We start from the raw sequence: 27,398 nt of genomic DNA, 5'->3' as shown, positions 1-27,398 counted from the left end.
ACAGCCACAAAGTAAAATCGGTCTATATGGTAAAAATGTACGAAAACCTAAATTTACTTTTTGGTCTTAATTTAATTTAAGGGTTAGGAATAATGTTAGCAGTGTGGCTATGGTTAGGTTTAAAATCAAGAAGATAAATTGTAGAAATAGACGAGGTTTATGACTTTGTGGAGTGTTTTATCTAGTGTCAACCGGGTCTTTGGACTGGCCGTGCTTTGCGGGATCCTTGAGTGTCTCTACACTATTGAAGTTGAAATGTAAAATGGTTATGGTTAGTGGTTATGGTTAGTGTTTAAGGTCGGGAAATACTAAGGATCACGAATAGCACTAACCCTCAGGAGAGGTCACAGAGAGGTTCAAGACCGAATTAACAATGTCTTACAGAATTATATGTTTTTGAGCAGTGTGTTTTTATAAAAAGGCATTTAAGACATCTATACTTATACGTGCATTTGAAGATAATGGATTTCAATCCAACTGGATAAAGCCACACGGGAATACATGCAATGGATTGCACTCCAGTTGGATAAAGCCACAAGGGAATGTATGCACTCTTCAAACCAGAATATAATTTCCAAGCATTAGGAAGCATCAAAATTCTATTTGCTAAAATAAAGCCACATTATTCAGACCATATTTGCTGATTATGATTGAAAACTTACAGAGCTTTCCTATAAGTGTTAACCACATTCACATATTTTTTACTGTAATAATGTTATTTATATTTTCTTTGCAGAAATATTTAATATTTAAAAACAACAATAAATAGTGTATAATTGAGCAATGGATAAAAAAACATTTAGGAAATACAAAACATGGCTATAAAAAGTGTTCATGTTTTTTGCATGAAGCGTTCTCAGATCCTGTCATAGCCAGCTTGTCTGTGGTGGTCCCGGATTATCAGGAAGGACAGGACAGCAATCAGCAAGAGTCCCACAACCGTGGCACCAAAAATAATGGGAATTATCTTCTTGATGAAATCAGCCCTGCACTCAACCTCTGAAATGCCATAAGGGAGACATTAGAAAACAACATCTGGATCTTAGCACTTTGAATAATTGTTTTTGATGGGCTGAAAGGACAAAACATTACCTTTACAATGTTACATTTCAAAGAGCATTAAACCATATATAACCCTACAGTAAAATCATAAGTATAATGGTTTTGTAAATCGTGAACAGAAAGGACCCAGTTAAAGTGACCTACCCTCTCCAAACTTCCCATTGGTGAGTTTGAAAGCTTGGAACTGAAGAGACACAATCTTCACTCGAAGGTTTTCAGACAGATGAAACTCGGTCTGAGAGTAGCACTTGAGGCTGCGGCCAGCGGCAGTTGGGAACAACTTCTCATGTTCTATTACCCCAGCATAGTTCTTAATTCCTAATTGTGGAAGAATAAGATCAGCCTTGTTTTTCTGACAATGACATCTGTAGAAAAATCTATGTGCATTTGTTTCACATCATGTGTCTATTTTGTGAGATCATGATGGTTTACTTACCTTTGCCTGGTGCCAAATTAGCTGTGATCTTTGACACATAGGTCAGGTTCCCTTCCTGTGGGTGGACAAATACTTAAGTGTTTATTCAAAGCCAAACATGCAAATCATCATGCAAATGTATTTGAATGAGTATGCTTCTACTCAGAGCCATGTATAATCTATGGCTTTGCTTCTGCTCGTTATGGAAAAGTACTGTGGTCAACTTGTGAATTCACAGTCATTATCTCAGTATGAGTCAGAAAGATATGGGGCTAAAAAGGTTTTCCAGTTATAAAATATGGTCATGTGTGTCAGACATGAGATAATGGAAGGGTCTGAATTTGTACCTTTTCAAAGGTGAGATTCAGATAGCCTCCCTTTCCTAGAAAAGCCAGGGAGAGAACTGACTCTTTTTCAGCACATCTACCAGTAGTCTTGGTGGTGGTAGGGTCTAAGTTGAAATAGGAAGGTTTCTGAAAAAAAATAAGAATCAACGTAGCATTGGATTGGAAAAGGACAAAAGCAATAGCAAACAAGTGATGTTGTAGGATTTACAGCTACTTATAATATAATATTAATCTGTAGCCTTTTTTTGTGTGACTGTTGTCTATTTTTCACAGCTTAGGTAGCAACCCACATGAGATCTCACCCCTGACAAAGAAGTGCTGAAATGTACTAAACAAAAAGTGCTGAGAAAGTGACTGCCCCTACCTTCTTCTCAATAACTATGTACTCAACTCCCATGGAGAGTTTGATGCACGACGTGCCTGCAGGGTCTTTCAGCACATAGTTTCCGGTGACAGGAACAGTCTCTTTGGGCTGAAGGACAGGCCTCTGTGGTAGGTTGGCCTGTTCAGTGGGCTTAGGATCCAATGCTGCAGTCATGAGGCTGTTTCCTGTAAAGGGGTATGCTGCCTTGTGGTTTCTTTAAACTGTTTCACTTTACACTTCACTGCATTCACAAGCACCCTTTGGTTTCAGCTGCTTCTTTTTTTACAATAAACCTAAATAAGCTATTCTAACAACTTGTTTGGTATTACTACATGTGTTGAAGTGGTCATGATTATGTTTGTAAAATGTCATGAAGTTTACGAGCAATGTTTTACACTCTTAGAAAAAAGGGTTCCAAAAAGGTTATTCGGCTGTCCCAATAGGAGAACCCTTTTTTCCCCCAGGTAGAACCCTTCTGGGTTCCATGTAGAACCCTCTATGGAAAGTTTTTTTTACATGGAAACCAAAAGGGTTCCACCTGGAACCTATAAGGACAGCTGAAAAACCCTTTTAGGTTCTATATAGCACCTTTTTTTATAAGAGTGCACTCAACAGACCACTGTTATAGAGTACCACTGTTATCATCTCAGAATCAAAATCAGATTCAAATGGCCTGTATTATTCTGTTTGCTGATTAACGATTCCATACTTCGTGGTTAACTGCATTGCAGCATTGTCCAGTTTCAATTTATTTCAGACTACCACTAACACTGAATAGATTGAATATTATTAGACATTATTAGATAAAGGTGCATGTAACTCACCCATTATGATCACAACCAGTAGAAAAAGTATTGTTTCACGATGCATGTTGTTGCTGAGTTTGTCTGTCTTCTTGTGTGTTCAGTTAGGTGTTTGTCACCAAATGTGGGTTGTGAGATGTGATGTGGTGAATTCCTCTCCAGAAGACCAAAACGTCTTGTTCAAGTGATGAGCACATTCAAGGGGAGGGGCAAAGAGTGTTTAATTTTTGTATTATTTAAATGGCTGATGGACAGTATATGATGTAACTAGCTGCACCTTGTGCTGTTGCAGGTCAGATATGTTCTGTTTTGTGTCTACTCAACTCTTTAGCCTGAAGCTAACTTTGCTAGGCCCATCTCCCAGCTATCCAAAGAGGTCCATCAGCCACTACTTGGGCTACAATACCTCTTTTTGCCAACTGGCTTTACCGACTCATCACGACTGGACCACCGACGTGATTCGCCCAATGGGGTTTTTCTCAACTGGCTCCGCCGTCGCTTCGTCCCCCTGAAATCCCATCCGCTAGCATGCTAGCCGCGGCCTGCTAGCTGTCCAGAGCACATCAGACTGTTAGCTTAAGAGGCCCTCCGGACAAATTCTTTGGCCACTATACCTATTCTGCCAATTGGCCTGGTTTACCACACAGAGCCCTGCTGATCCGTCTGCCGATGTAATAGCACGAGGGGGCCACAACAGACTTTCTTCCGTCGCGACGTCCCTCCACGTCCCTCCAAGGCCCTCAAGGCCCTCAAGCTGCCTGAAGCCACTCACTGGACTCATATGATCACTCGGCTATGCATGCCTCTCGCTAACGTCAATATGCCTTGTCCATTGCTGTTTTGGTTAGTATTTATTGCCTTATTTCACTGTAGAGCCTCTAGTCCTGCTCGATACACCTTATTTAACACTTTAGTTCCACCTACCACACATGCGGTGACATCACCTGGTTTAAATTATACTTCTAGGGAGAATATCTCTTTCATCATCACTCTATGCACAGGTTTACCCTCACTGTATCCACATCCTACCATATCTTTGTCTGTACATTATGCCTTGAATCTATTCTACCGTGCCCAGAAATCTGCACCTTTTACTCTCTGTTCTGAATGTACTAGACGACCAGTTATTTTAGCCTTTAGCCGTACCCTTATCCTACTCCTCCTCTGTTCCTCTGGTGATGTGGAGGTTAATCCAGGCCATGCAGTGCATAGCTCGAATCCCATTCCCCAGGCGCTATCATTTGCTTACTTCTGTAACCGTAAAAGCCTTGGTTTCATACATGTTAACATTAGAAGCCTCCTCCCTAAGTTTGTTTTATTCACTGCCCAAGCACGCTCTGCCAACCCAGAAGTCCTAGCCGTGTCTGAATCCTGGCTCAGGAAGACCACCAAAAACCCTGAAATTTCCATCCCTAACTATAACATTTTCCGACAAGATAAAAATGCCAAAGGGGGGGTGTTGCCATCTACTGCAGAGATAGCCTGCAGAGTTCTGTCTTACTATCCAGGTCTGTACCCAAACAATTCGAGCTTCTACTTTAAAAAATCTGCCTTTCCAGAAACAAGTCTCTCACCGTTGCCACTTGCTATAGACCACCCTCTGCCCCCAGCTGTGCCCTGGACACCATATGTGAACTGATTGCCCCCCATCTATCTTCAGAGCTAGTGCTGCTAGGTGACCTGAACTGGGACATGCTTAACAACCCGGCCATCCTACAATTGTCACGTTCGTCGTAGTGAGGAGACCAAGGCGCAGCGTGATATGAAAACATACTGTTTAATTAAAACGAAGAAACACTAAACAAACTAACAAAATAACAACACGAATGTGAAGCTATAAACAACGAGTGCTTAAACAGGCAACTACACATAGACAATAACCTACAAACCAAACTGGAAAATGGCAACCTAAATAGGATCCCCAATCAGAGACAACAATAAACAGCTGCCTCTGATTGGGAACCAATTCAGGCCACCATAGACCTACATATGCCTAGACTACACACACACACACCTAGACATACAAAAACCCTAGACAATACAAAACAATCATACCCACCCTCGTCACACCCTGACCTGACCAAAATAATACAGAAAACATAGAATACTAAGGTCAGGGCATGACAACAATCTAATCTTGATGCCCTCAATCTCTCCCAAATTATCAATGAACCCATCAGGTACAACCCCAAATCTGTAAACACGGGCACCCTCATAGATATCATCCTAACCAACCTGCCCTCCAAATACACCTCTGCTGTTTTCAACCAAGATCTCAGCGATCACTGCCTAATTGCCTGCATCCGTAACGGGTCTGTGGTCAAACGACCACCCCTCATCACTATCAAATACTCCCTAAAATACTTCAGCGAGCAGGCCTTCCTAATCGACCTGGCCTGGGTATCCTGGAAGGATATTGACCTAATCCCGTCAGTAGAAGATGCCTGGTCATTCATTAAAAGTGCCTTCCTCACCACCTTAAATAAGCATGCCCCTTTCAATTTTTTTTTTAACCAAGAACAGATATAGCCCTTGGTTCTCTCCAGACCTGACTGCCCTTGACCAGCACAAAAACATCCTGTGGCGTTCTGCATTAGCATCGATAACCCCCGTGATATGCAACTTTTCAGGGAAGTCAGGAACAAATATACACAGGCAGTTAGGAAAGCTAAGGCTAGCATTTTCAAGCAGAAATTTGCATCCTGTAGCACAAACTCAAAAAAGTTCTGGGACACTGTAAAGTCCATGGAGAATAAGAGCACCTCCTCCCAGCTGCCCACTGCACTGAGGCTAGGAAATACTGTCACCACCGATAAATCCACTATAATTGAGAATTTCAATAAGAATTTTTCTACGGCTGGCCATGCTTTCCACCTGGCTACCCCTACCCCGGTCAACAGCCCTGCACTCCCCACAGCAACTCGCCCAAGCCTCCCCCATTACTCCTTCACCCAAATCCAGATAGCTGATGTTCTTAAAGAACTGCAAAACCTGGACCCCTACAAATCAGCCGGGCTAGACAATCTGGACCCTCACTTTTAAAAATTATCTGCCAGAATTATTGCAACCCCTATTACTAGCCTGTTCAATCTCTCTTTTGTATCGTCTGAGATTCCCAAAGATTGGAAAGCTGCCGCGGTCATCCCCCTCTTCAAAGGGGGAGTCACTCTAGACCCAAATTGCTACAGACCTATATCTATCCTACCCTGCCTTTCTAAGGTCTTCGATAGCCAAGTCAACAAACAGATTACTGACCATTTCGAATCCCATGGTACCTTCTCCGCTATGCAATCTGGTTTCAGAGCTGGTCATGGGTGCACATCAGCCACGCTCAACGTTCTAAATGATATCATAACCGCCATCGATAAGAGACATTACTGTGCAACCGTATTCATCGACCTGGCCAAGGCTTTCGACTCTGTCAATCACCATATTCTTATTGGCAGACTCAACAGCCTTGGTTTCTCAAATGATTGCCTCGCCTGGTTCACCAACTACTTCTCTGATAGAGTTCAGTGTGTCAAATCGGAGGGCTTGTTGTCCGGACCTCTTGCAGTCTCTATGGGGGTGCCACAGGGTTCAATTCTCAGGCCGACTCTCTTCTCTGTATACATTAATGATGTCGCTCTCGCTGCTGGTGAGTCTCTGATCCACCTCTACGCAGACGACACCATTCTGTATACTTCTGGCCCTTCTTTGGACACTGTGTTAACTAACCTCCAGACGAGCTTCAATGCCATACAACTCTCCTTCCGTGGCCTCCAACTGCTCTTTAATGCAATGAAAACTAAGTGCATGCTCTTCAACCGATCACTGTCTGCACCTGCCCACCCGTCCAGCATCACCACTCTGGACGGTTCTGACTTAGGATATGTGGACAACTACAAATACCTAGGTGTCTGGCTAGACTGTAAACTCTCCTTACAGACTCACTTTAACGGGATCATTTTCGTAAACAACTGCTGAATTGCAGAGCGCCAAATAAAATAAAAATACTACAAATATTTATTTTCATGAAATCACAAGTTAAATATACCAAAACACAGCTTAGCTTGTTGTTAATCCACCTATTGTGTCAGATTTTGAAAATATGCTTTACAGCGAAAGCAATCCAAGCGTTTGTGAGTTTATCAATCACTAGACAAAACATTACGAACAGCTAGCAGCAATGTAGATTGGTCACGAAAGTCAGAAAAGCAATTAAATTAATCGCTTACCTTTGATGATCTTCTGATGTTTGCACTCACGAAACTCCCAGTTACACAACAAATGTTCCTTTTGTTCAATAAATATTATTTTTATATCCAAAAACCTCCATTTGGTTGGTGCTTATGTTCAGAAATCAACAGGCTCGAGCAGTAATGAAGGGCAGATGAAAATTCCAAATAGTATCCGTAAAGTTCGTAGAAACATGTCAAACGTTTTTTATAATCAATCCTCATGTTGTTTTTAACATAAATAATAATTATTATTTATTATATTTCGATAATATTTCAACCGGACGGTAAACTATTCAATAAAAGAGAAAAAGAAAATGTCTAGCTACATCTTTCGTGCGCATGAACTAATCGAAGGACATTCAGCTATCCACTGACGCGTTTTGATAAATCTCGCTCATTTTTCAGAATAAAAGCTTGAAACTATGTCTAAAGACTGTTCACACCCCGAGGAAACAGTTGGAAAAGGAATCTGGTTGATATCCCTTTAAATGGAGGAAAGGCAGGAAATGGAACAGGGATTTTTCAAAATAAGAGACACTTCCAGGTTGGATTTCCTCAGGTTTTCGCCTGCAAAATCAGTTCTGTTATACTCACAGACAATATTTTGACAGTTTTGGAAACTTTAGAGTGTTTTCTATCCTAATCTGTCAATTATATGCATATTCTAGCATCTGGGCCTGAGAAATAGGCAGCTTACATTGAGAACGTTATTTTTTCCAAACATAAAAATTCTGCCCCCTAGCTCCAAGAGGTTTTAAGCATCTCCAATCCAAAATTAAATCTAGAATCGGCTTCCTATTTCGCAACAAAGCATCTTTCACTCATGCTGCCAAACATACCCTCGTAAAACTGACCATCCTACCGATCCTCGAATTTGGCGATGTCATCTACAAAATAGCCTCCAACACTCTACTCAACAAATTGGATGTAGTTTATCGCAGTGCTATCCGTTTTGTCACCAAAGCCCCATATATTACCTACCACTGCGACCTGTACGCTCTCGTTGGCTGGCCATCGCTTCATACTCGTCGCCAAACCCACTGGCTCCAGGTCATCTACAAGTCTCTGCCAGGTAAAGCCCCTCCTTATCTCAGCTCACTGGTCACCATAGCAGCACCCACCCGTAGCACGCGTTCCAGCAGGTATATCTCACTGGTCACCCCCAAAGCCAATTCCTCCTTGGCCGCCTTTCCTTCCAGTTCTCTGCTGCCAATGACTGGAACGAACTGCAAAAATCACTGAAGCTGGAGACCCATATCTCCCTCACTAGCTTTAAGCACCAGCTGTCAGAGCAGCTCACAGATTAATGCACCTGTATATAGCCCATCTGTAAACAGCCCATCCAACTACCTCATCCCCATACTGTATTTATTTATTTATCTTGCTCCTTTGCACCCCAGTATCTCTACTTGCACATTAATCTTCTGCACATCTACCATTCTAGTGTCTAATTGCTATATTATAATTACTTCGCCACCATGGCCTATTTATTGCCTTACCTCAATTATCTTACCTCATTTGCACTAACTGTATAAAGATTTTTCTTTTTCTACTGTATTATTGACTGTATGTTTGTCTATTCCATGTGTAACTCTGTGTTGTTGTATGTGTCGAACTGCTGTGCTTTATCTTGCCCAGGTTGTAGTTGTAAATGAGAACTTGTTCTCAACTAGCCTACCTGGTTAAATAAAGGTGAAATATTCGGGTTTTTTTATTACCTAAAAACATAGCCTAAAAGTAGGTTGGTTCATTTAAAGGTCATATGTTGAAAAAGAGCGGACTGGTACCAGAAATCGTCTCTGGTATTTCTGAGAAAAAACCCCTGTAAATTTCTTTCCTTGAGGCCCACATTATTAGCCAGATAATGATAATATTGTGCAACCCCCCCCCCCCCCCCCCAAATTAGACAGTCCCACTTGGTCAAAAAGGGACCAGACCATCTGGTCTGTTGAATTCACATTTTTTATGACAATTACTTGTTTGCATTAGCCAGGAGTTAAAGATGTTAGCCTCTAAATTGAAAATATGTTTTCCATTGGTTAATCAAAGATTGCATTTGTATTATTATTTGTAGTATTATTGCACCAGAGTTGTAGTTGGTTTCTGGGAATGGCTAAGCTGGGGAAATCAAACTGTGCGTAGGCAGGCATTGGAGGCAATCAGGGTCAAAGGTAGAGAGGGACAAAGTTTCTCCTAAAATACACAGTACTGCAGCAGTGTCAATACAGGTCAGGCTTAACTCTGCATTGACAAACTGACAATAATTTTTGGAAAGTGTCTGGTTAGGCGTGATATTTACCCATCCAAAGTCTTTATTGTTGTAGAGAGGTTGTCTTATTCCCTCCCCATTTACATCTAAATAGCAGAGACCTTTATTATTGTATTACCGTATGACACCCACTTAAAACTAAGCTAATAATTATTTTTACTTTAGGGATAGACAATTAGTTTTCATTAGACCAAAAGGTTTTGATATAGTCATTGCATAATATGAAGTGGCTACTACAGGTCATTCATTTGGGATAATGTGTCATTTGACCAGCACATTCACAGCACAGTAAGATAGGTTTAATTCCTTACATTATAGAGGAGACAGGAAGATAAACCCTCCTCAGGCACGTGAATCTAACATAGTTGACTCGTACACTTGACTCTTACATAGTTCGTTATCAGTCATGTATGGATCTTTTTAGATGTGTCAAACAAACTGGTATCACAACAAGTGACTGTAGGAGGATAATATCTACTTAAACATGTCCATTATTTTTCTTGCATGCCATAAACTCTCTACAAGTCAGAAAAGGGTATTGCTTTTTAAAGAGTGCAGGCATGGTGGTGACAGCAGATAAGTAAACATTTACTCTGTTGTCACTGGGACTGCCTGGATGGCTTTCTGATTGTGCACAGTCTCATTTTATTTGAACAGGTTTGTGTAGGCGAATAGACTACAGTCAATCATTTCAGAGGTAGGAGTCCAGAAGGGAACAAAATCTGGTCTCACATTTTATTCTCTCTGGACCTGGGACATTCATTATGAAACTTGGAGTGAGACTGTGTGTGCTGGTGGTGTTCTCTCTCCAGCTTTGGGCTCCAGGACAGGGGCAGGAGCTGGAGCCAGAGCAGGTCCTGGCGTTCTGTGATGACAAAGATGTGGAGGCAGCTGTGGACATGGCCCTAGTCAAGTATAATGAGAAGCTTCCTTCTGGAAATCAACTAGCACTCTACCAGATTCTGGAGTCCTCAAAGGTAGGTGGCTTAGTGATTGAGAATATTGTAATTTCATATTTAGTTATTTATCCTGTCCTATTTGCATACATCTTGAGTTCATTCTGTTGTTGAAGAGGGAATACGAACATTCCTACACCGAGTCACAGTCCAGTATTGCGTTCCTCTCTTGTAGGCTCAGAATGACTCTGGCACTCAGTACTTTGTGGAATTCAATAGCAGGGTCACTGACTGTCCAGCAGGGGGAGACAAAGTCTGGAGAGACTGTGACTACCTCCCCACCGGGAACAAGGTAACTGTACATTTTAATAATTTCACTAGGTGAAGAATGCATTGTTATTAGATTACATCTCTTGGCAATTAACGTTTGTTTTCCACTTTTTCTTTGTTTATCAGGTGCCAAGGCCTTGTAAGGCAACAGTGCACATGTCAGAGACAGATAAAAAGGTCCTGGCAGTTTTCTGTGACCCAGGTGGTTAGTTTTTCACTTCACACCAAGTAGACCAAGCCATACAACACCGACAAGTCTATTTCTAGATAACCCAATAAATATTGACCATAAAATGACTCATGCTGCAGAATATGTATTTACAGTGACTAGAATCACCCAGAATATGTGGCTAAAATAATTTTCTATTGAGCAGCTGAGACAAACTGTGATACTGACAACTCTCTCTGACTTCCAGTGGAGGCCCCTGTTGTTGCTGGACGGTCCACATGTCTGGGGTGTCCTAGGGAGATTGATGTGGAGAGTGAGGACCTGAAGGATCCCTTGACATACTCCATCACCAGGTTCAATGCTGATTCTGACTCCAGTCACCACTTCGTCCTGAACAGTGTTGGTTTCGCTACTAGACAGGTACATGTAAATCAATTGCAAATCTCACTGGGAGTTATTGAACATTACAAAGACTAGCCAACTACACCCCCTGGTGGAAGGTTAAGCACCATGACTCTAAACACCTAATTCAATTCAAGCCTGATTCACACTATAGGGCCCAACCAAGTCAAATCATGCTGAGCTTAACTATTCCAGGGCTGGCCTGGTTACACATCCACCATAGCTTCTGAACCCATGCTGGAAAGAAACTTGTGAAAAGAAAATATCAGAGCCAGCATTGTACTGTTGGCGCCCTATAGTGTGAATCAGGTAACAGCGTAACTAGTTGGGATCGGGGGTAATGGGCCTTACAACAATGACAAACAACACAAAGAAACAGAGATTTAGAAAAAATATCATATTTTGTAAGAAGATAAGTATCTTTGCTCATCCCTTCCAATGGAAATACACCAAATCATCACCTTGGTTCTGGCATTGGAAGGTGTGGTGCGTGTGGCGGAATGTATCTTTATGGCTGTGACCGTTGGACTACAATGCACTTGTTCGCATTAGGAGTGTCATTCCAGAGTTCATTGAGTGGGAGGGGGGGGCTCAAACTATTGTATTTGAATAACTTCTACATTCTTTCACACGCTCTTCTCAGGTGGTTGCTGGATTCAGGTATAGACTGATGTTCGATATGAGGAAAAGCAATTGCTCCAAAGCGGACCACAAAGAGCTGAACGACGAATGTCATCCAGATGCTGATGTGGTAAACTACATTAGAGCTCATAGTATTTTTTAAATAACCTACTGTATTTGATCTAATATATGATTCTGGTGTTGTAATACTTCTGTACGTAAATGAAATACATTTCATAATTCACTGTCATGTGTTGTATCATGAATGCTTGTCCCTGGCATCGCTATCATCTTGTATGCTATCTCACTAGGAACTCGCTCACTGCAATTCCACTGTAGATGTGGCACCTTGGAGGCATGAGACTGCAGAAGCAAATGTGGAATGTGCACCGGGTCCCCTTGACAACTTTGTGAGACATTGTGCAAACAGTACTACTATAGCATATTAATGATGTTCAGAAAATCTGATAAATGAATAGGGTAGTGATGTGCAGCTATACATTTTGGGGATTTGTACTAAATGATGGAGTATTTTGACAAGAAAAATCTTTCCATTCATAGGAAGTCTTTAGAAGAAGACCTCCTGGATGGTCTCCCTTGAGGAACTTCAACAGTTTTGCTGAAGTTAAAACAACCCAAGCTTCTACTGCTTCAGCCAAAGAAGAGTCATCAGAGGAGTCTCAGGAGCGCAGCCCGACTGCTGTGACCATGGCTAACACAGACCCAGAGCCAGCCCTGCCCTCTGTGGCCCCCACCACTGCTGCTGAGAGCCCCTTCCACTGCCCCTCCAAGCCCTGGAAGCAGTTTGTCCCCCCAACAACCCAGAGGCCTGCACAGGACAAAAGCACAACACCTTTGCCAGTGGTAGAGGAGGGCTTAAGTGATTTAGACATGCTGTGGAAAAAATAAGTGCACGCTGTATAGTGCATTTGTATCATAAGCACACCTGCTGATTTGAAATAAAAAATTACCATGCTTTTATTATCTCTTTCTGACAATGCAGTTCAATCTTGCTTTAGTATTCCTTCAAATTTGTCAAAGTGCATCTTGACTGTTTAGCCATTTGATACGAAAAACAAATAACTAAATGAATTAAATTGTGCTGGGTGCTGTTGTTCTGTAAAGCAACACACTATCCACAAATGCAAGTACTTAATTGAGAAGTTTATTTGTACACTGTCACATAATACTCAAATAATTCTAGTCAGTCTGGATACAATGCGAGTATTTAACTGAGGAACAAACTGAAACACAAAGTATACTGTATTTAATAATGCAGATGTCACTGGTTAGAAGTATTATTAGTTGTTCCTATAGCGTCAAACTTTATTTACAGGTGTTTAGCAGAATGACTAAAATAATATTATTTTAACCAACTCTCATGCAAGCTGACTGCGTAATGAATACAATCATTGTAGCATTGTTGATAGCAATGACAAAATAGAGTATATTAAAAATATAATTTAATATGTCTATAAACCTGTCAGAATAAAAGTACTGTATTAAATAAAGAGGAGTAACAAAGATGGCCCTTGAACCTTGTTCTTAAATAACAATTGCACCATTTACACATCAAAATGATTATTTCCTTTTACACCAATGTATAGCCCAATAAGTTGACACATATCTTAGAATTTCCTTCTGCCCCACAGAGGGCAGGGCTGGCTCTGGGTCTGTGTTAGCCATGGTCACTTGTTTGATGACCAAATTATTTGAACATTCACAATCGGTATGGATTTCCCTGTGCTAACACTCCATGCTATATATCAAATGGCCATGACAACTTTGTTTTCAACATACAAACGTGGTTTAGAACAATTACATTTCAAGTCACTTTTGAAGCTGAATATGAAAGTGTTTTTATTTCTTACAAATGTTTCAAGTACAGCATCACAATGCCTTCCCTGGTGCTGTTCAGCAAGTGGGAAATACACTGCTCAAAAAAATAAAGGGAACACTTAAACAACACAATGTAACTCCAAGTCAATCACACTTCTGTGAAATCAAACTGTCCACTTAGGAAGCAACACTGATTGACAATAAATTTCACATGCTGTTGTGCAAATGGAATAGACAAAAGGTGGAAATTATAGGCAATTAGCAAGACACCCCCCAAAACAGGAGTGATTCTGCAGGTGGTGACCACAGACGACTTCTCAAGGGGGTCATTGAGACCACCTCAAAATTAATTCAGGATCCAACACTTAATTGGACAACTGTTTGCTGCATTGATTTATATAATTTAAGACTCGAGGTTTCAGGAAATTGCAGTTACAGGGTTTTCAAAAATGAAAAATGCTCCAACTTCCAGAGGGCTTCACAGATCTCCCCCCTTCCCTTAGTCCTATGTCTGCACCACCTTGTCAGAAATGTAAATATAATACAGTGAGTGTGGTAAACGGGTTGTAAATACACTGCTCAAAAAAATAAAGGGAACACTTAAACAACACAATGTAACTCCAAGTCAATCACACTTCTGTGAAATCAAACTGTCCACTTAGGAAGCAACACTGATTGACAATAAATTTCACATGCTGTTGTGCAAATGGAATAGACAAAAGGTGGAAATTATTGGCAATTAGCAAGACACCCCCCAAAACAGGAGTGATTCTGCAGGTGGTGACCACAGACCACTTCTCAGTTCCTATGCTTCCTGGCTGATGTTTTGGTCACTTTTGAATGCTGGCGGTGCTCTCACTCTAGTGGTAGCATGAGACGGAGTCTACAACCCACACAAGTGGCTCAGGTAGTGCAGTTCATCCACGATGGCACATCAATGCGAACTGTGGCAAAAAGGTTTGCTGTGTCTGTCAGCGTAGTGTCCAGAGCATGCAGGCGCTACCAGGAGACAGGCCAGTACATCAGGAGACGTGGAGGAGGCCGTAGGAGGGCAACAACCCAGCAGCAGGACCGCTACCTCCGACATTGTGCAAGGAGGTGCACTGCCAGAGCCCTGCAAAATGACCTCCAGCAGGCCACAAATGTGCATGTGTCTGCTCAAACGGTCAGAAACAGACTCCATGAGGGTGGTATGAGGGCCCGACGTCCACAGGTGGGGGTTGTGCTTACAGCCCAACACCGTGCAGGACGTTTGGCACCTGCACGGTGTTGGGCTGTAAGCACAACCCCCACCTGTGGACGTCGGGCCCTCATACCACCCTCATGGAGTCTGTTTCTGACCGTTTGAGCAGACACATGCACATTTGTGGCCTGCTGGAGGTCATTTTGCAGGGTGCTGGCAGTGCACCTCCTTGCACTAAGGCGGAGGTAGCGGTCCTGCTGCTGGGTTGTTGCCCTCCTACGGCCTCCTCCATGTCTCCTGATGTACTGGCCTGTCTCCTGGTAGCGCCTGCATGCTCTGGACACTACGCTGACAGACACAGCAAACCTTTTTGCCACAGTTCGCATTGATGTGCCATCGTGGATGAACTGCACTACCTGAGCCACTTGTGTGGGTTGTAGACTCCGTCTCATGCTACCACTAGAGTGAGAGCACCGCCAGCATTCAAAAGTGACCAAAACATCAGCCAGGAAGCATAGGAACCAGTGACTACACATTCTTCAAGGTTATATTAAGTGGTAATGATTATTCTAATATGCGTCTTTACGTGGACAGTCTAGTGAAAATGTAAACTGCTTTCTTTTCCGGAACAGCTCTCTCTGCCATGAGTCTCGTTCCTTCCACGAACGCAGGTTTCTTTGCTAGTCAATGTGCTTGCGCCTAACACCGTTGCGGAGATCAGAGCATGTTCCGCCCGCTAAATATGCTACACAGTTTCTGTTCCTGAACGAGTGTATGGTGCAGCTATTTTACGAGTGAAAAGCAGTGCAGCAGGGTTATAAAAAAAAAAAATGGTATAGTATAAGCTTGGTATCGTACCAGTGTACTTTGACCTCGAATTGTGTGCACACGATACTCAAAATGGATACAGGTTGGCAGGTCTGCTATAAGCTTGAAATGAATGCATCTGACAAAATTTAGATGGAAAGGGATACAATTGCTTATGAGACAGTCTGTGGAAAAAGTACCCAATTGTCATACTTGAGTAAAAGTAAAGATAGCTTTATAAAAAATGACTCAAGTAAAAGTCACCTAGTAAAATTCTACTTGAGTAAATGTCTAAAAGTATTTGGTTTTAAATATACTGAAGTATCAAAAGTAAATGTAATTGCTAAAATATACTTAAGTATCAAGTATCTTTATATTAAGCAAACCAGATGGCGCCATTTTCTTGTTTTTTATTTAATTACGGAACCCCACGGCACATTCCAATGCTCAGACATCATTTACAAATGAAGCATGTGTGTTTAGTGAGTCTGCCCGATCAGAGGCAGTCGGGATGACCAGGGATGTTCTCTTGATAAGAGCGTGGATTGGACCATTTTCCTGTCTTGCTAAGCATTCAAAATGTAACGAGTACTTTTGGGTGTCAGGGAAAATATATGGAGTAAAAAGTAAAATATTTTCTTTAGGAATGTAGTGAAGTAAAAGTAAAAGTTGTCCAAAATATAAATAGTAAAGTAAAGTACAGATACCCTTCACTGGAACTTCACTAGAACTAAGGTGCCTAGCCCGAACCATGAAAAACAGCCCCAGACCATTATTCCTCCTACACCAAACTTTACAGTTGGCACTATGCATTCGGGCAGCTAGCGTTCTTCCGCCAAACCCAGATTAGTCCGTCGGACTGCCAGATGGTGAAGTGCGATTCATCACTCTAGAGAACGCATTTCCACTGCTCCAGAGTCCAATGCTTTACACCACTCCAGCTGACACTTGGCATTGCGCATGGTGATCTTAGGCTTCTGTGCAGCTGTTTGGCCCTGGAAACCCATTTCATGAAGCTCCCAACGAACAGCTATTGTGCTGACGTTTCTTCCAGAAGCATTTTGGAACTCGGTAGTGAGTGTTGCAACTGAGGACAGACGCACTTCAGCGGTCCCGTTCTGTGAGCTTATGTGGCCTACCACTTTGCGGCTGAGCCGTTATTGCTCCTAGACATTTCCACTTCACAATAATAGCACTTACATTTGCCCGGGGCAGCTCTAAGGCAGAAACTTGACAAACTGACTTGTTGGAAAGGTGGCATCCTATGACAGTGCCACATTGAAAGACACTGAGCTCTTCAGTAAGGCCATTCTGCTGCCAATGTTTGTCTAGGGAGATTGCATGGTTGTGTGTTCGATTTTATACACCTCTCAGCAATGGGTGTGGCTGAAATAGCAGAATCCACTAATTTGAAGGGGTGTCCACATACACAATATATACAAAAGTATGTGTTAGGCTTTCTATGGTAATGCAGATACAACCATTGAGCGATTCACATAACATAAAAATAGACACAAAACTGACTTTCATAGAATCAACAAAAACTGTTACAAAAGGCAAAGTGTGTTTTTTTTCTTGATCACTTTGAGAAATTTGTTGTCGTTGGGGAAAAATCTTCCATAAACAGCCACTAGTTATGCTTGAGAACATTATTGAGAATTCAGAGTTTTCACTTGAAAATGAATGTCCTTCATATGAAAGAGGCTTGGACTTTAAGATGCCATTATGTAATGAAAACCGTATCCCACAGCTTTTATTCAGAGTTGCCTAAGTCAAACTATTATCGAAAGGTTTACACTAAGAACACAATAGCAAACAGGGGGCGGAAGATTCTAGTTCACACACACACAAACAGTGCTGACTAGCTGCCTCAGAACAGCCATTAAATATCTCACATTCACTGATCAGACTTCATCCACCTCCCAACATTTACAAATAAAGTATTATGTTCACAATGTACTGCCCGAGTCTCCCCATTCTAACCTATAGCACTGTGACATTCATATAGTTCACAATCCAGCTGCATCATTGACATGATCAAAACATCAGTTACAAGATGTGACTATGACTGTCTAGCTTAATGCACTTCTCAACATTCATTATGACCAAGCTCAACTGAAGGCGTCTCACTGAGTAACAGAGGTGTGTTACCATTGACCTCAAAGACACAAGAAGGAGAAATCCAGCCCTTGCTCATTGTATGTCATCTACATTAAGGTTTCCTTTCTACACGGCAAGGATTTCTTGACAGCACATTCATTACTTCCAGCACTGCTGTAGTATCACACACAGCGTGTGTGTGTGTCCCAAAAATAAATATCTGCACAATCTGCTAAATATGATGGCAAGAGGAGTATGACAATGGATTCAAAAACTGTGGCGCTAGAAATGACCACCAAATAGAGCCATTGGGCCTCAATGTAACACTTTTACTTCCAGAGGTGACTGAATTCATACCTTGTTTTTTGGGGGGGGGAGTTCCTATGTACCGTGCATATTCAACAGGCATTTACGTTACAGGAAGACACCTATACCCCGTGACCCTGTAAAGGTGACAGGCAAATTCTTCTCTTTTACAAAAATAAAAGGAACAATAAAAATAAATACAGAGGGAAGGTGTCTCTTAGAAGAGAAAAGTGTACACAAAAGGTTCAAAGAAAATGTATGGACAAAACACTAGTGACGCAGCGGTCTAAGGCACTGCCTCTCAGTGCTAGAGGCGTCACTACAGACCCTGGTTCGATTCCAGGCTGTATCACAACCGGATGTGATTGGGAGTAACATAGGGCGCCGCACAATTGGCCCAGCGTCGTCCGGGTTTGGCCGGGGTAGGCCGTCATTGTAAATAAGAATGACTTCTTAACTCACTTCCCTAGTTAAATAAATGTTAAATAAATAGTTTAAAAAACAACGTTTTTTGAGAAGGTGAGTTAGTTAAGCTGCTGCAGGAAACAAATACAGTAAAAAAAAACTAAAATATCGCTCTGAATTGTTAAGTGCTCGGTAAGACATCACCCATCAGTTCATGAGGTTTGGATGTGCTGCTCCCAGTTGGCAGGTGTGTCCGGCAGGACTGGGCTGGGTGAAGGTATCCCTGCCTGGGCTCAGTTGAGTGCGTGCTGGCAGATGGTGTGGAAGATCCAGTCCATCTTGGGGGTCCAGCCGCCGTGGTGGGCGTCGTTCATCCGCTTCATGATGTAGTCCAGGGCCTCCTGTTCAGTCTTGTCCAGTGCCAGGGTCTTACAGATGTAGGCAATGTAGGAAACTGCAGCTCAGGGATCCCAGAGCCCAACATCATGGAGAACAGGTTGATGAAGAGGTTGGCATGTTGCCTGATGGCCAAGTAGGCCTTATAGCGCATCTCCTAGAACCTGAGAAACAGAATAGGAGGGAAAATGCAGAAGAATCAGTATATACCATTCCCCTTGTTGCCTCTCAATTCTCTAGCCTCAAAAAATCCATCCCAAGCATAAATTTGGCCATTGAAATATATAGTCTATGTTGAAAATGGTTGATTTAGCAGTAGATACTGATATCAATCCATTTGTTAAAGCAGTACTATGGAAGAGAGTCTGTAAAAAATCATGACAATAGCTTGTTGAGAACTCAGGTCCTACCTGCCCATCGTCCTTCACCATTATGTTACTGTTGTGTCTGTCACCGATGCCTAGGATGAATACCCAGCACAGGATCGTATAAACAAGTCAATGGCCAGGTCATACCTACATACAGAGTTACAATGTCAAATCTGAGCCATGACACACTATGATTTACGATTTTCAAACCAACACAATTGTGAAGGAAAGTGCCCATACGACATAAAGTTTCTTCACATCTCTCCCTTGTTCTTGTCTTTGAGCCACTTGTGTAGTTCTGAGCTGTTGTACTGTAGTGCCCCCTTCAGGCCACCTTTACACTGGATCTGAATGATGTTGTGAGAGCTCCGCACCACGTTGATCAGCCCCACACGGTCACCTAGAGACATGCAGTTGTACGGCAATATCCTCAGGTCTAGACCCTGGTTCTGTCAAATGTTCTCCATGATTCTGATGATCTGAAGTGTTAGCATGTTCTGTCGCAGGTCTGAAACAAACAAAGTCATATTCAGTGTGCCATGGTAGAATTTAAATACATTCCATTCATTTAACCAAACTGATCCAGTACAACATTACAAGGTAAAGCTCTTCTTTAGAACGCAGAATGAATATGAAACCTGACTCGGACTCAACATCTCAATTTTTTAATATGATCTCATTGTTCTGGAAGAGGAGCTCAGACATGATGTCAGGGTTTTCCCAGTTGAGCCACAGTGGCCTTTTGGCAGATTACATGATTCTGCACTTCTCAAGCCTGGGGGTGTCAGAGCATTTTACAAGGTGCAAGCAACACATGCAGCTGCATTAATTTCATTGATAAATTGGATGAACAGTGTTAGAGGGCAAGTTGTCCGCACTGAGGGTCCCAGCGGCTGAGCACTTCGGTTGACAATCGGTTTACCGATGACATTTCACATTTTCATGCATGAGAAGAACGTTATGATGGGGAACTAGAAAGGTTACCTTCTCTCTCTTAGATCAAATTAATGTAATATTCCCACTAGGGCCATTTAAGAGAGATTGCTGACCATTTTAGCCATTGAAACAGAATGCCCCATCTACAGTTTCAATCGTGTCTATATTCAGAATGTGGGTAAGGCACAGGAGTGCCAGTGTGGCATGCCCACCGTATGTTTCCCAGCTGGTGTGCAGGGTTGAGGGGGAAGGTGAAGTTCTGCAAGGCATCTATGTAGTCTGGCGTCCTCATCTGCTCCACCAGGAACTTCATCTGCACCTGCAAGGGCCACACAGAGCAAGCTGTGAAGATAGATGTCCTATTTGAAATGTGAAGCCTAGTTTTCACAACATTAGGTAAACAGAGCCACTGATGTCAGTTTCAGAAGTGAAACAGAAACGTGGAACAGTAAGCTGAAACCACAGAGATTCTCTAACAGATCATCATGTTGCACAATAAGCCTGAGTGTATTAGAGAGAGAGGGAGTGCTGGGTTACTTTCTGAGTCTCGTCCTTCTTCTCCTGTTTGAGGATGCCAGTGAGGTTTCTCCATGGCCTCCACCTGTCTGCATAGGTGCTTGACGTACATGCCACAGGCGTGGAAGTAGGACTCCAAGAGCAGGCCGAACCACTGGCTCACCGTCTTATTGTGCATCTCAGACCTAGGGCACATAATGGACAGTGAATGTGGATGAGTTATAGGGCATTAGCAATTAGTCAACTCTGTGAAAGTAATGGAATTGACTCAGTAAAGTAACTATTAGTAACTCACTTTAAGTGCCAGAAAAATAAGTCCTATTGTTTGGTTAGTCAAGGCCTTTTTCAGCAGAAATCGTACCAGTGGGTTATCAAGGTACTGCTCATATTTCAGAACCTGACAAGAGAGTATGGAGATTATAGTCATTATGACATTTTATATTTGACAACTGTCCAAACAATCAAAGAAACGTGAGAGGAAAGGCAAAAGCCAAATAAATCCTACCTGGACCAACTAAATGAGGTACTGAGAGAGTTTGTCATCGGTCAAGTACTTCTCAAGACACCGAACTGCAAAGTCACGGGTCATTGGGTCTGAATAGTTACAATCCAGCAGCTCCATGGCTTGCTCTGATTTTATTGCTGGCCAATCCTTCAGAAGGCAATACATCTAAGAGCAAGAAAAACAACAGTAACTTCCCACTATTACATTGGTAGAAGTGCTGCAGTAGAAGAGGATTCACTTCCAACAAGAGCTCACAGAAAGGTGACTGAAGACTTTCAGAATACATTTTCTTTCATTGTCCATTTTTGAGAGAAGTGTCTTTAAAAACTGTTGGCTCCGTAATGTTAAAAACAAACATGTCACCTGTGCTACTTCATCTCTTGAGTTCCACTTGACAGCCAGTAGGATCTTGGGAAGGATTTCAGGTATATTTACACACTATTGCCTGGTGAGTAAGCGACAGTAGACATGCTAGTCAAGGCCTCACTAGAAGGTTCTGTCCAGGTAAAGTGTGGTGGTGACTACTGATTCTAGGTCTGTGGTGGTGACAGTACTGCTTCTGACAGTACCTGTGCTTCCAGAGGAAGTCCTTCTCCTGCTCGGTGATCTCGGTTGCACACCTATCTCAGCTGCTCGCTATCACTGTCTGTTAAGGTGTGGTCTCGCGCCACTATTTTACTCTGCAAAGGATCAGACATCACATCAGACCAGCTACCATGCACATTGAGTGTACAAAACATTAGGTACACCTTCCTAATATTGAGTTGCACTCCTTCTTGCTCTCAGAACAGCCTCAATTCCTCAGGTGAATGGACTCTACAAGGTGTCAAAAGCGTTCCACAGGGTGCTGGCCCATGTTGACTCCATTGCTTCCCAAAGTTGTGTCAAGTTGGCTGGATGTCCTTTGGGTGGTGTACCATTCTTGATAAACACGGGAAATTGTTGAGTTTGAAAAACCCAGCAGCTTTGCAGTTCTTGATCCCCTAAAACCAGTGCGCCTGGCACCTACTACTGTACCCCGTTCAAAGGCACTTAAATATTGTCTTGCCCATCCACCCTCTGAAAGGCACACACACACAATCCATGTATCAATTGTCTCAAGGCTTAAAAATCATTCTTTAACCTGTCTCCTATCCTTCATCTACACTGATTGAAGTGGATTTAACAAGTGACATCAATACGGGATCATAGCTTTCACCTGGTCAGTCTATGTCATGGAAAAAGCAGGTGTTCCTAATGTTTTATACACTCAGTGTATATCTATGTATGCTATTACCTGGCCTGACTGGTAGTAGTTGAAGCCCAGCTCCCTGGATATTGTCCAGTTAGCATGCTCCTCCACAGTGGTCATGTCTGGGAACTTGACAGGATAGTTGAAGTAGTCAAACTCCAGCTCTAGACAGGGCGTTTCCTGTGTGTGCGGAATATAGGCATTATACTGTAATAGGAACTGAAGATCACAGAAATATAGAGTGGTCATATTAACATGCTAACTAACATGATTACCTTGTTGGGGTTGGAGCCTGTGACTTTGATGGGGTTGAGTAGGTCCTCCAGGCCGTGGGGTACAGGCCACAGGTTCAGAGCCATCTTCCCAGACACCATGGTGTGAGTACAGTCATAGAGGTTGACGTTCCCCCATGCCAGTGGACAATGCTCCTGAGGAGGATCATGGTCAAAGGGTGGCTTCGGTTACTAACACACATATTGTGAATGGCCATCCTCCCACAAAGAATAGTGAATGCATTCCTACAGGCTTGAGGTAATGTTATATGGGGTACTTGTAACTATCAACACAAACATCCTAATTGCCCCCTTGTGGAATAAAAGTCGTACTAAATTGAATTGAAAAGAATAGGAGGCAAACAAACAGACTATGTTTTAGTTCAAGTTAATTGGCTTCGAGGTGTAAAGTAGGTTGCTTGCAAAGGATGGCCTTTAGAGACATTTATCTCTAATTCATCATAGGCACGAAAACCCATCTCTCCGACCTTCAGGCGATATCACTCAGCCCAGGTGTTGGTTACAGTTTTCATGCCTAGGTTACACAGCCATGATCGCTCCACGCCACAAGTCGATAAGTAATTCAACATGCACATAGAGGACACCTCGGGTCATTCAAGTAAGACCATTCAACACTGTTCTAGCCAGTGGGTATCATTTATACTCTTAAAGGTCTGGGGTGTCGGATTAAACTGAGTGCTTGCCTCCTTCCGATTCCTGCCTTTCACAGAGCAGATGGAGAGACAGGCGAGCGCCCGGGGCATGTCTGGAACGTACATGTCGTAGGTCAGCCACTCGTTCCACCTAGGAGACAAGCACAGCCACGGTAAATCACCCTGAACCAATTAGAAGTGTAAAAATCACAGATCAACACATTACCACCGGATAAATAGCAACAATATATATATTGATGAGTGAGTCACTGTCTGTGACACCACGTGTTTTGTGTGTGTGTAAAACTTGGAATTAGAGCATGGCACACGTTGCGTGTTCACATTGTCACAAATCTGCTCCCCTCCATGGTAGATGCCGATTCGTACATAAATCTTCATGGACAACAGGAAGAATAGACAAAAAAAAATAGGGAGTCGCCTCTTCACGTCAACAGTGAAGAGGCGACTCCGGGATGCTGGCCTTCTAGGCAGAGTTGCAAAGAAAAATCCATATCTCAGACTGGCCAATAAAAATAAAAGATTATGATTGTCAAAAGAACACTGACACTGGACAGAGAAACTCTGCCTAGAAGGCCAGCATCCTAGAGTCGCCTCTTCACTGTTGACGTTGAGACTGGTGTTTTGATGGTACTATTTAATGAAGCTGCCAGTTGAGGACTTGTGAGGCGTCTGTTTCTCAAACTAGACACTAATGTACTTGTCCTCTTGCTCAGTTGTGCACCGGGGCCTCCCACTCCTCTTTCTATTCTGGTTAAATCCAGTTTGCGCTGTTCTCTGAAGGGAGTAGTACACAGCGCTGTACGAGACTGACGAGTTTCAGAAGAAAGTTCTTTGTTTCTGGCCATTTTGAGCTTGTAATCGAACCCACAAATGTTGATGCTCCAAATACTCAACTAGTCTAAAGAAGGCCAGTTTAATTGCTTCTTTAATCAGAAACAACAGTTTTCAGCTGTGCAAACATAATTGCAAAAGTGTTTTTATAATGATCATTTAGCTTTTTAAAATGATAAACTTGGATTAGCTAACACAACGTGCCATTGGTTGCTGATAATGGGCCTCTGTATGCCTATGTAGATATTCAATTAAAAATCTGCCATTTCCAACTACAATAGTAATTTACATTAACAATAGTCATTTACATAACATTAACAATGTCTACACTGTATTTCTGATCAATTTTATGTTATTTTAATGGACAACAAATTAACTTTTCTTTCAATAACAAGGACATTTCTAAGTGACCTCAAACTTTTGAACGGTAGTGTATATATTTATTTTTTCTTCTCCACACTATGAGGTTGGAATACTGTGAAATTGTGAAATTTCAGCCTGTTGTGGTGGGATGGAGCTGTGGCCTGCCTGGTGAAATCACCAGGTGATAAATTAGTTAATAGACCAATAAGAACGAGAGTTCCAAACCTCTGTCACGCCGACCTTAGAGATCCTTTTTATGTCTCTATTTTGGTTGGTCAGGGCGTGAGTTGGGGTGGGCATTCTATGTTTTTGTTCTATGTTGTCTATTTCTATGTGTTTGGCCGGGTGTGGTTCTCAATCAGAGGCAGCTGTCTATCGTTGTCTCTGATTGAGAACCATACTTAGTTGTTTTGTGTCTGCACCAGACAGGACTGTTCCGTTTTGTTATCTTTTGTTCTAGTGTTCAGTGTTATTAAAAGTCATGAACACGTACCACGCTGCACCTTGGTCCTCTCCTTATTCCTCAGACGAACGTCGTTACAACCTCTCTACCAATAACAGCTAGTTTTCAGTTTTCCCCTCCCCACTCAGACCCCTACCAGACAATCCTAGCCAAATTCTTGCTTAAGAAATTGCTCTGTGCTAAGAAACAGTTTTTAATTGTTTTTTTTACCATTTTAATTGAAGACAGTCACAGTAAGGTACTTAATTGCTACTCAAAAATGATTTGATATTGAGATAAAAATGGCTGCATTGGACCTTTAAGATATAGACCTGAGTCAGAACTAATGTTAGGCTTCAATGTATATGCATTGGTTACATGCAGTGCTCACTAGGGCCCAACAAACCTTATATTGACTCAGGGAGAATTTCTCCAGGAGGTACTCGTCACAGCCGCACACTTTGAGCATGTACTTACCCTGGTACTCCTGTACACACATCTTGAGTTGTTCGGGGGACAACAGCATGCTCCTGGTTTTCTTCCTAATGGCCTCGGCTATCACCTGTTCTGGCACACAATCATGGTTGATCTTCAAGGTGTATTTCTGCTTGTCGTTGTTGGGAGAGACGATCACCCAGTAGAGGAGGAGGACGAGCGTTACAGTATCTTGCAGCATCATGACATTACAATCACATTGCTTGATTTTAATTGATACAACAATGCCTACCTTTGTCCAGTTTGCCATGGATGTGCTTTGGAAGTTCTTGTGTCGATTCCACATTGGGAGGGTAAACATATTGCGAATCCTGAAACAAAAGAAACTCACTTACTGATATGATGTTTTAGAAGATATCTAATATAAACGTAAGCCTTTTTAAATGTTTTTTTTTACTCTCTACAAAGAGGAGGCAGGGTAGTAAGTAGCCTAAGTCTTACCAATTTCTCTGTTAAGAATTTTCTCCTCTCGGTTGCCAACGGGTTCCATGACCTTCAGAAAAGGCTGAAAGAGCCTGAGATCACAGTCTCCTAGTTTCATCGTAGAACTGCTCTCGCTCTGCATCCTGTGTAACACTGATAAAGATGTAAGAGGTCTCTTCCTGTAGTAGGAGAGGCAGGGGGTACTTCCTGGCCTCCTTGAACAGTTAATGTTTGATGGCGATGAGCGTGGGCTCACGAAGGCACTCGAGGGTCAGGATCATCCCGTTTGGTAACAAGCAGTCCACAAAGATCCTGGGGGGGCATCAAATATAATTCCCCAAAAGATGGCCCAGGAGGCATTTCTACAGTCCACACTCAAAGTTCATAGAGAATAGTTCCTTATCTCCTGAAGAAGAAAAAAAGAGAGCACATTTATGAAAACAAACATCATACAGTAGCTTATATCCAACCCCGCCTCTTGCTGTAGTGTGACTGTGTAGAGTTCCACACCCCTTCTGGGCAGCAGAATAACTAGCCACGACTCACCAGACCCTAATGCATGAAAACACTACACCTAATGACAAACTAACCTATGTTTTGATAACAGCTATGCCAAATCATGTTTATTTCCATCAATGTCCATGATGATCTACCCTACTCAGTCTGTGAGTCACATGACAAACAGAAATGCATCGGTCTCCGGGAGTGAAGTTATTTCTTCTCCACATACAGCGAGAGCCTACAACATTTGTCACCAAATACCAGAGTTTTCCCTTTCCCTGAGAGTGCAACAACAAGTAGCCCTATGCTATACAAGGTAAGCTCTACAAGACCTTTAACTTTTTTTGCTATCACTGTCTAAAACCATTAATGGCAGTAAACATGCAGCTAACAATGACCACTACTGTATGGCAAGGAAAACAGTTGTGCTCTGGTCAATGTGAAAGGTCAGTCTTGTCATCAGGGTGTAAGCCAAATGAGGGAGCTTCCTCAAACACAGGATGTGGAGAAAGGAAACACTAAACCTAGTTTATTTGAATACAGAAATGGCTGAGGATATTACAAAAAAAAGAGATTAAGACTTTGGTAATTGACAAATCAAGCAGATTTGGCTTCTTACCTTAAAAAGAACTGGGGCCTCAATTATTAAAGGTGCACACACACGAAATTAGACTAAACCTTGCGTGTGCCATCTTTCCCACAAACTGTTTTTATTTATCAAATTTGAACTTGAAAGGAAAGTGTGCCTATCTCTACTCAAATCTCAGACCATGAGTACTCACAACTTAAAATGGTTTAAGAATTGTATTACAAGCAAATATTGTTATTTTGGTGGAAATGGAGGTGTTTGACACACAATAATAAAAATGATGTTTTAAAAACAATAAAAAATAGCCTAATGATAAAA

The 27,398-nt window shown here is 42.1% G+C and overlaps 2 protein-coding genes and 1 pseudogene across 3 annotated transcripts; 1 reads left to right on the top strand and 2 right to left on the bottom strand.

The window, feature by feature from the left end:
- Positions 1 to 36: 36 nt before the first annotated feature.
- LOC129855309 (lysosome-associated membrane glycoprotein 3-like) lies at positions 37 to 5,389 on the bottom strand. 2 transcript variants are annotated; one of them, XM_055922838.1, is made up of 6 exons: positions 3,013 to 5,389; positions 2,189 to 2,388; positions 1,825 to 1,950; positions 1,499 to 1,553; positions 1,207 to 1,380; positions 37 to 999 (listed from the first exon to the last, which is right to left on the bottom strand). In XM_055922838.1, exons 1-6 carry the CDS (start codon positions 3,056 to 3,058, stop codon positions 857 to 859), a joined length of 744 nt encoding a protein of 247 aa, XP_055778813.1. In that variant the 5' UTR covers positions 3,059 to 5,389; the 3' UTR covers positions 37 to 856. The 2 variants fall into 2 exon arrangements, with proteins under 2 accessions (XP_055778813.1, XP_055778814.1); XM_055922839.1 differs by having other exon boundaries at positions 2,189 to 2,373; positions 3,013 to 5,383.
- Positions 5,390 to 10,108: 4,719 nt separating this feature from the next.
- On the top strand, positions 10,109 to 12,879 carry LOC129855306 (kininogen). The gene is made up of 7 exons (XM_055922832.1): positions 10,109 to 10,457; positions 10,612 to 10,728; positions 10,833 to 10,908; positions 11,123 to 11,295; positions 11,921 to 12,028; positions 12,210 to 12,308; positions 12,460 to 12,879. Exons 1-7 carry the CDS (start codon positions 10,245 to 10,247, stop codon positions 12,805 to 12,807), a joined length of 1,134 nt encoding a protein of 377 aa, XP_055778807.1. The 5' UTR covers positions 10,109 to 10,244; the 3' UTR covers positions 12,808 to 12,879.
- Positions 12,880 to 16,121: 3,242 nt separating this feature from the next.
- On the bottom strand, positions 16,122 to 25,748 carry LOC129854850 (phosphatidylinositol 4,5-bisphosphate 3-kinase catalytic subunit alpha isoform-like; annotated as a pseudogene).
- Positions 25,749 to 27,398: the final 1,650 nt, after the last annotated feature.

This window comes from Salvelinus fontinalis, chromosome 5 (genome assembly GCF_029448725.1).
Source record: "Salvelinus fontinalis isolate EN_2023a chromosome 5, ASM2944872v1, whole genome shotgun sequence".
NCBI lineage: Eukaryota > Metazoa > Chordata > Actinopteri > Salmoniformes > Salmonidae > Salvelinus > Salvelinus fontinalis.
This window is presented reverse-complemented; position numbering and strand designations above follow the sequence as displayed.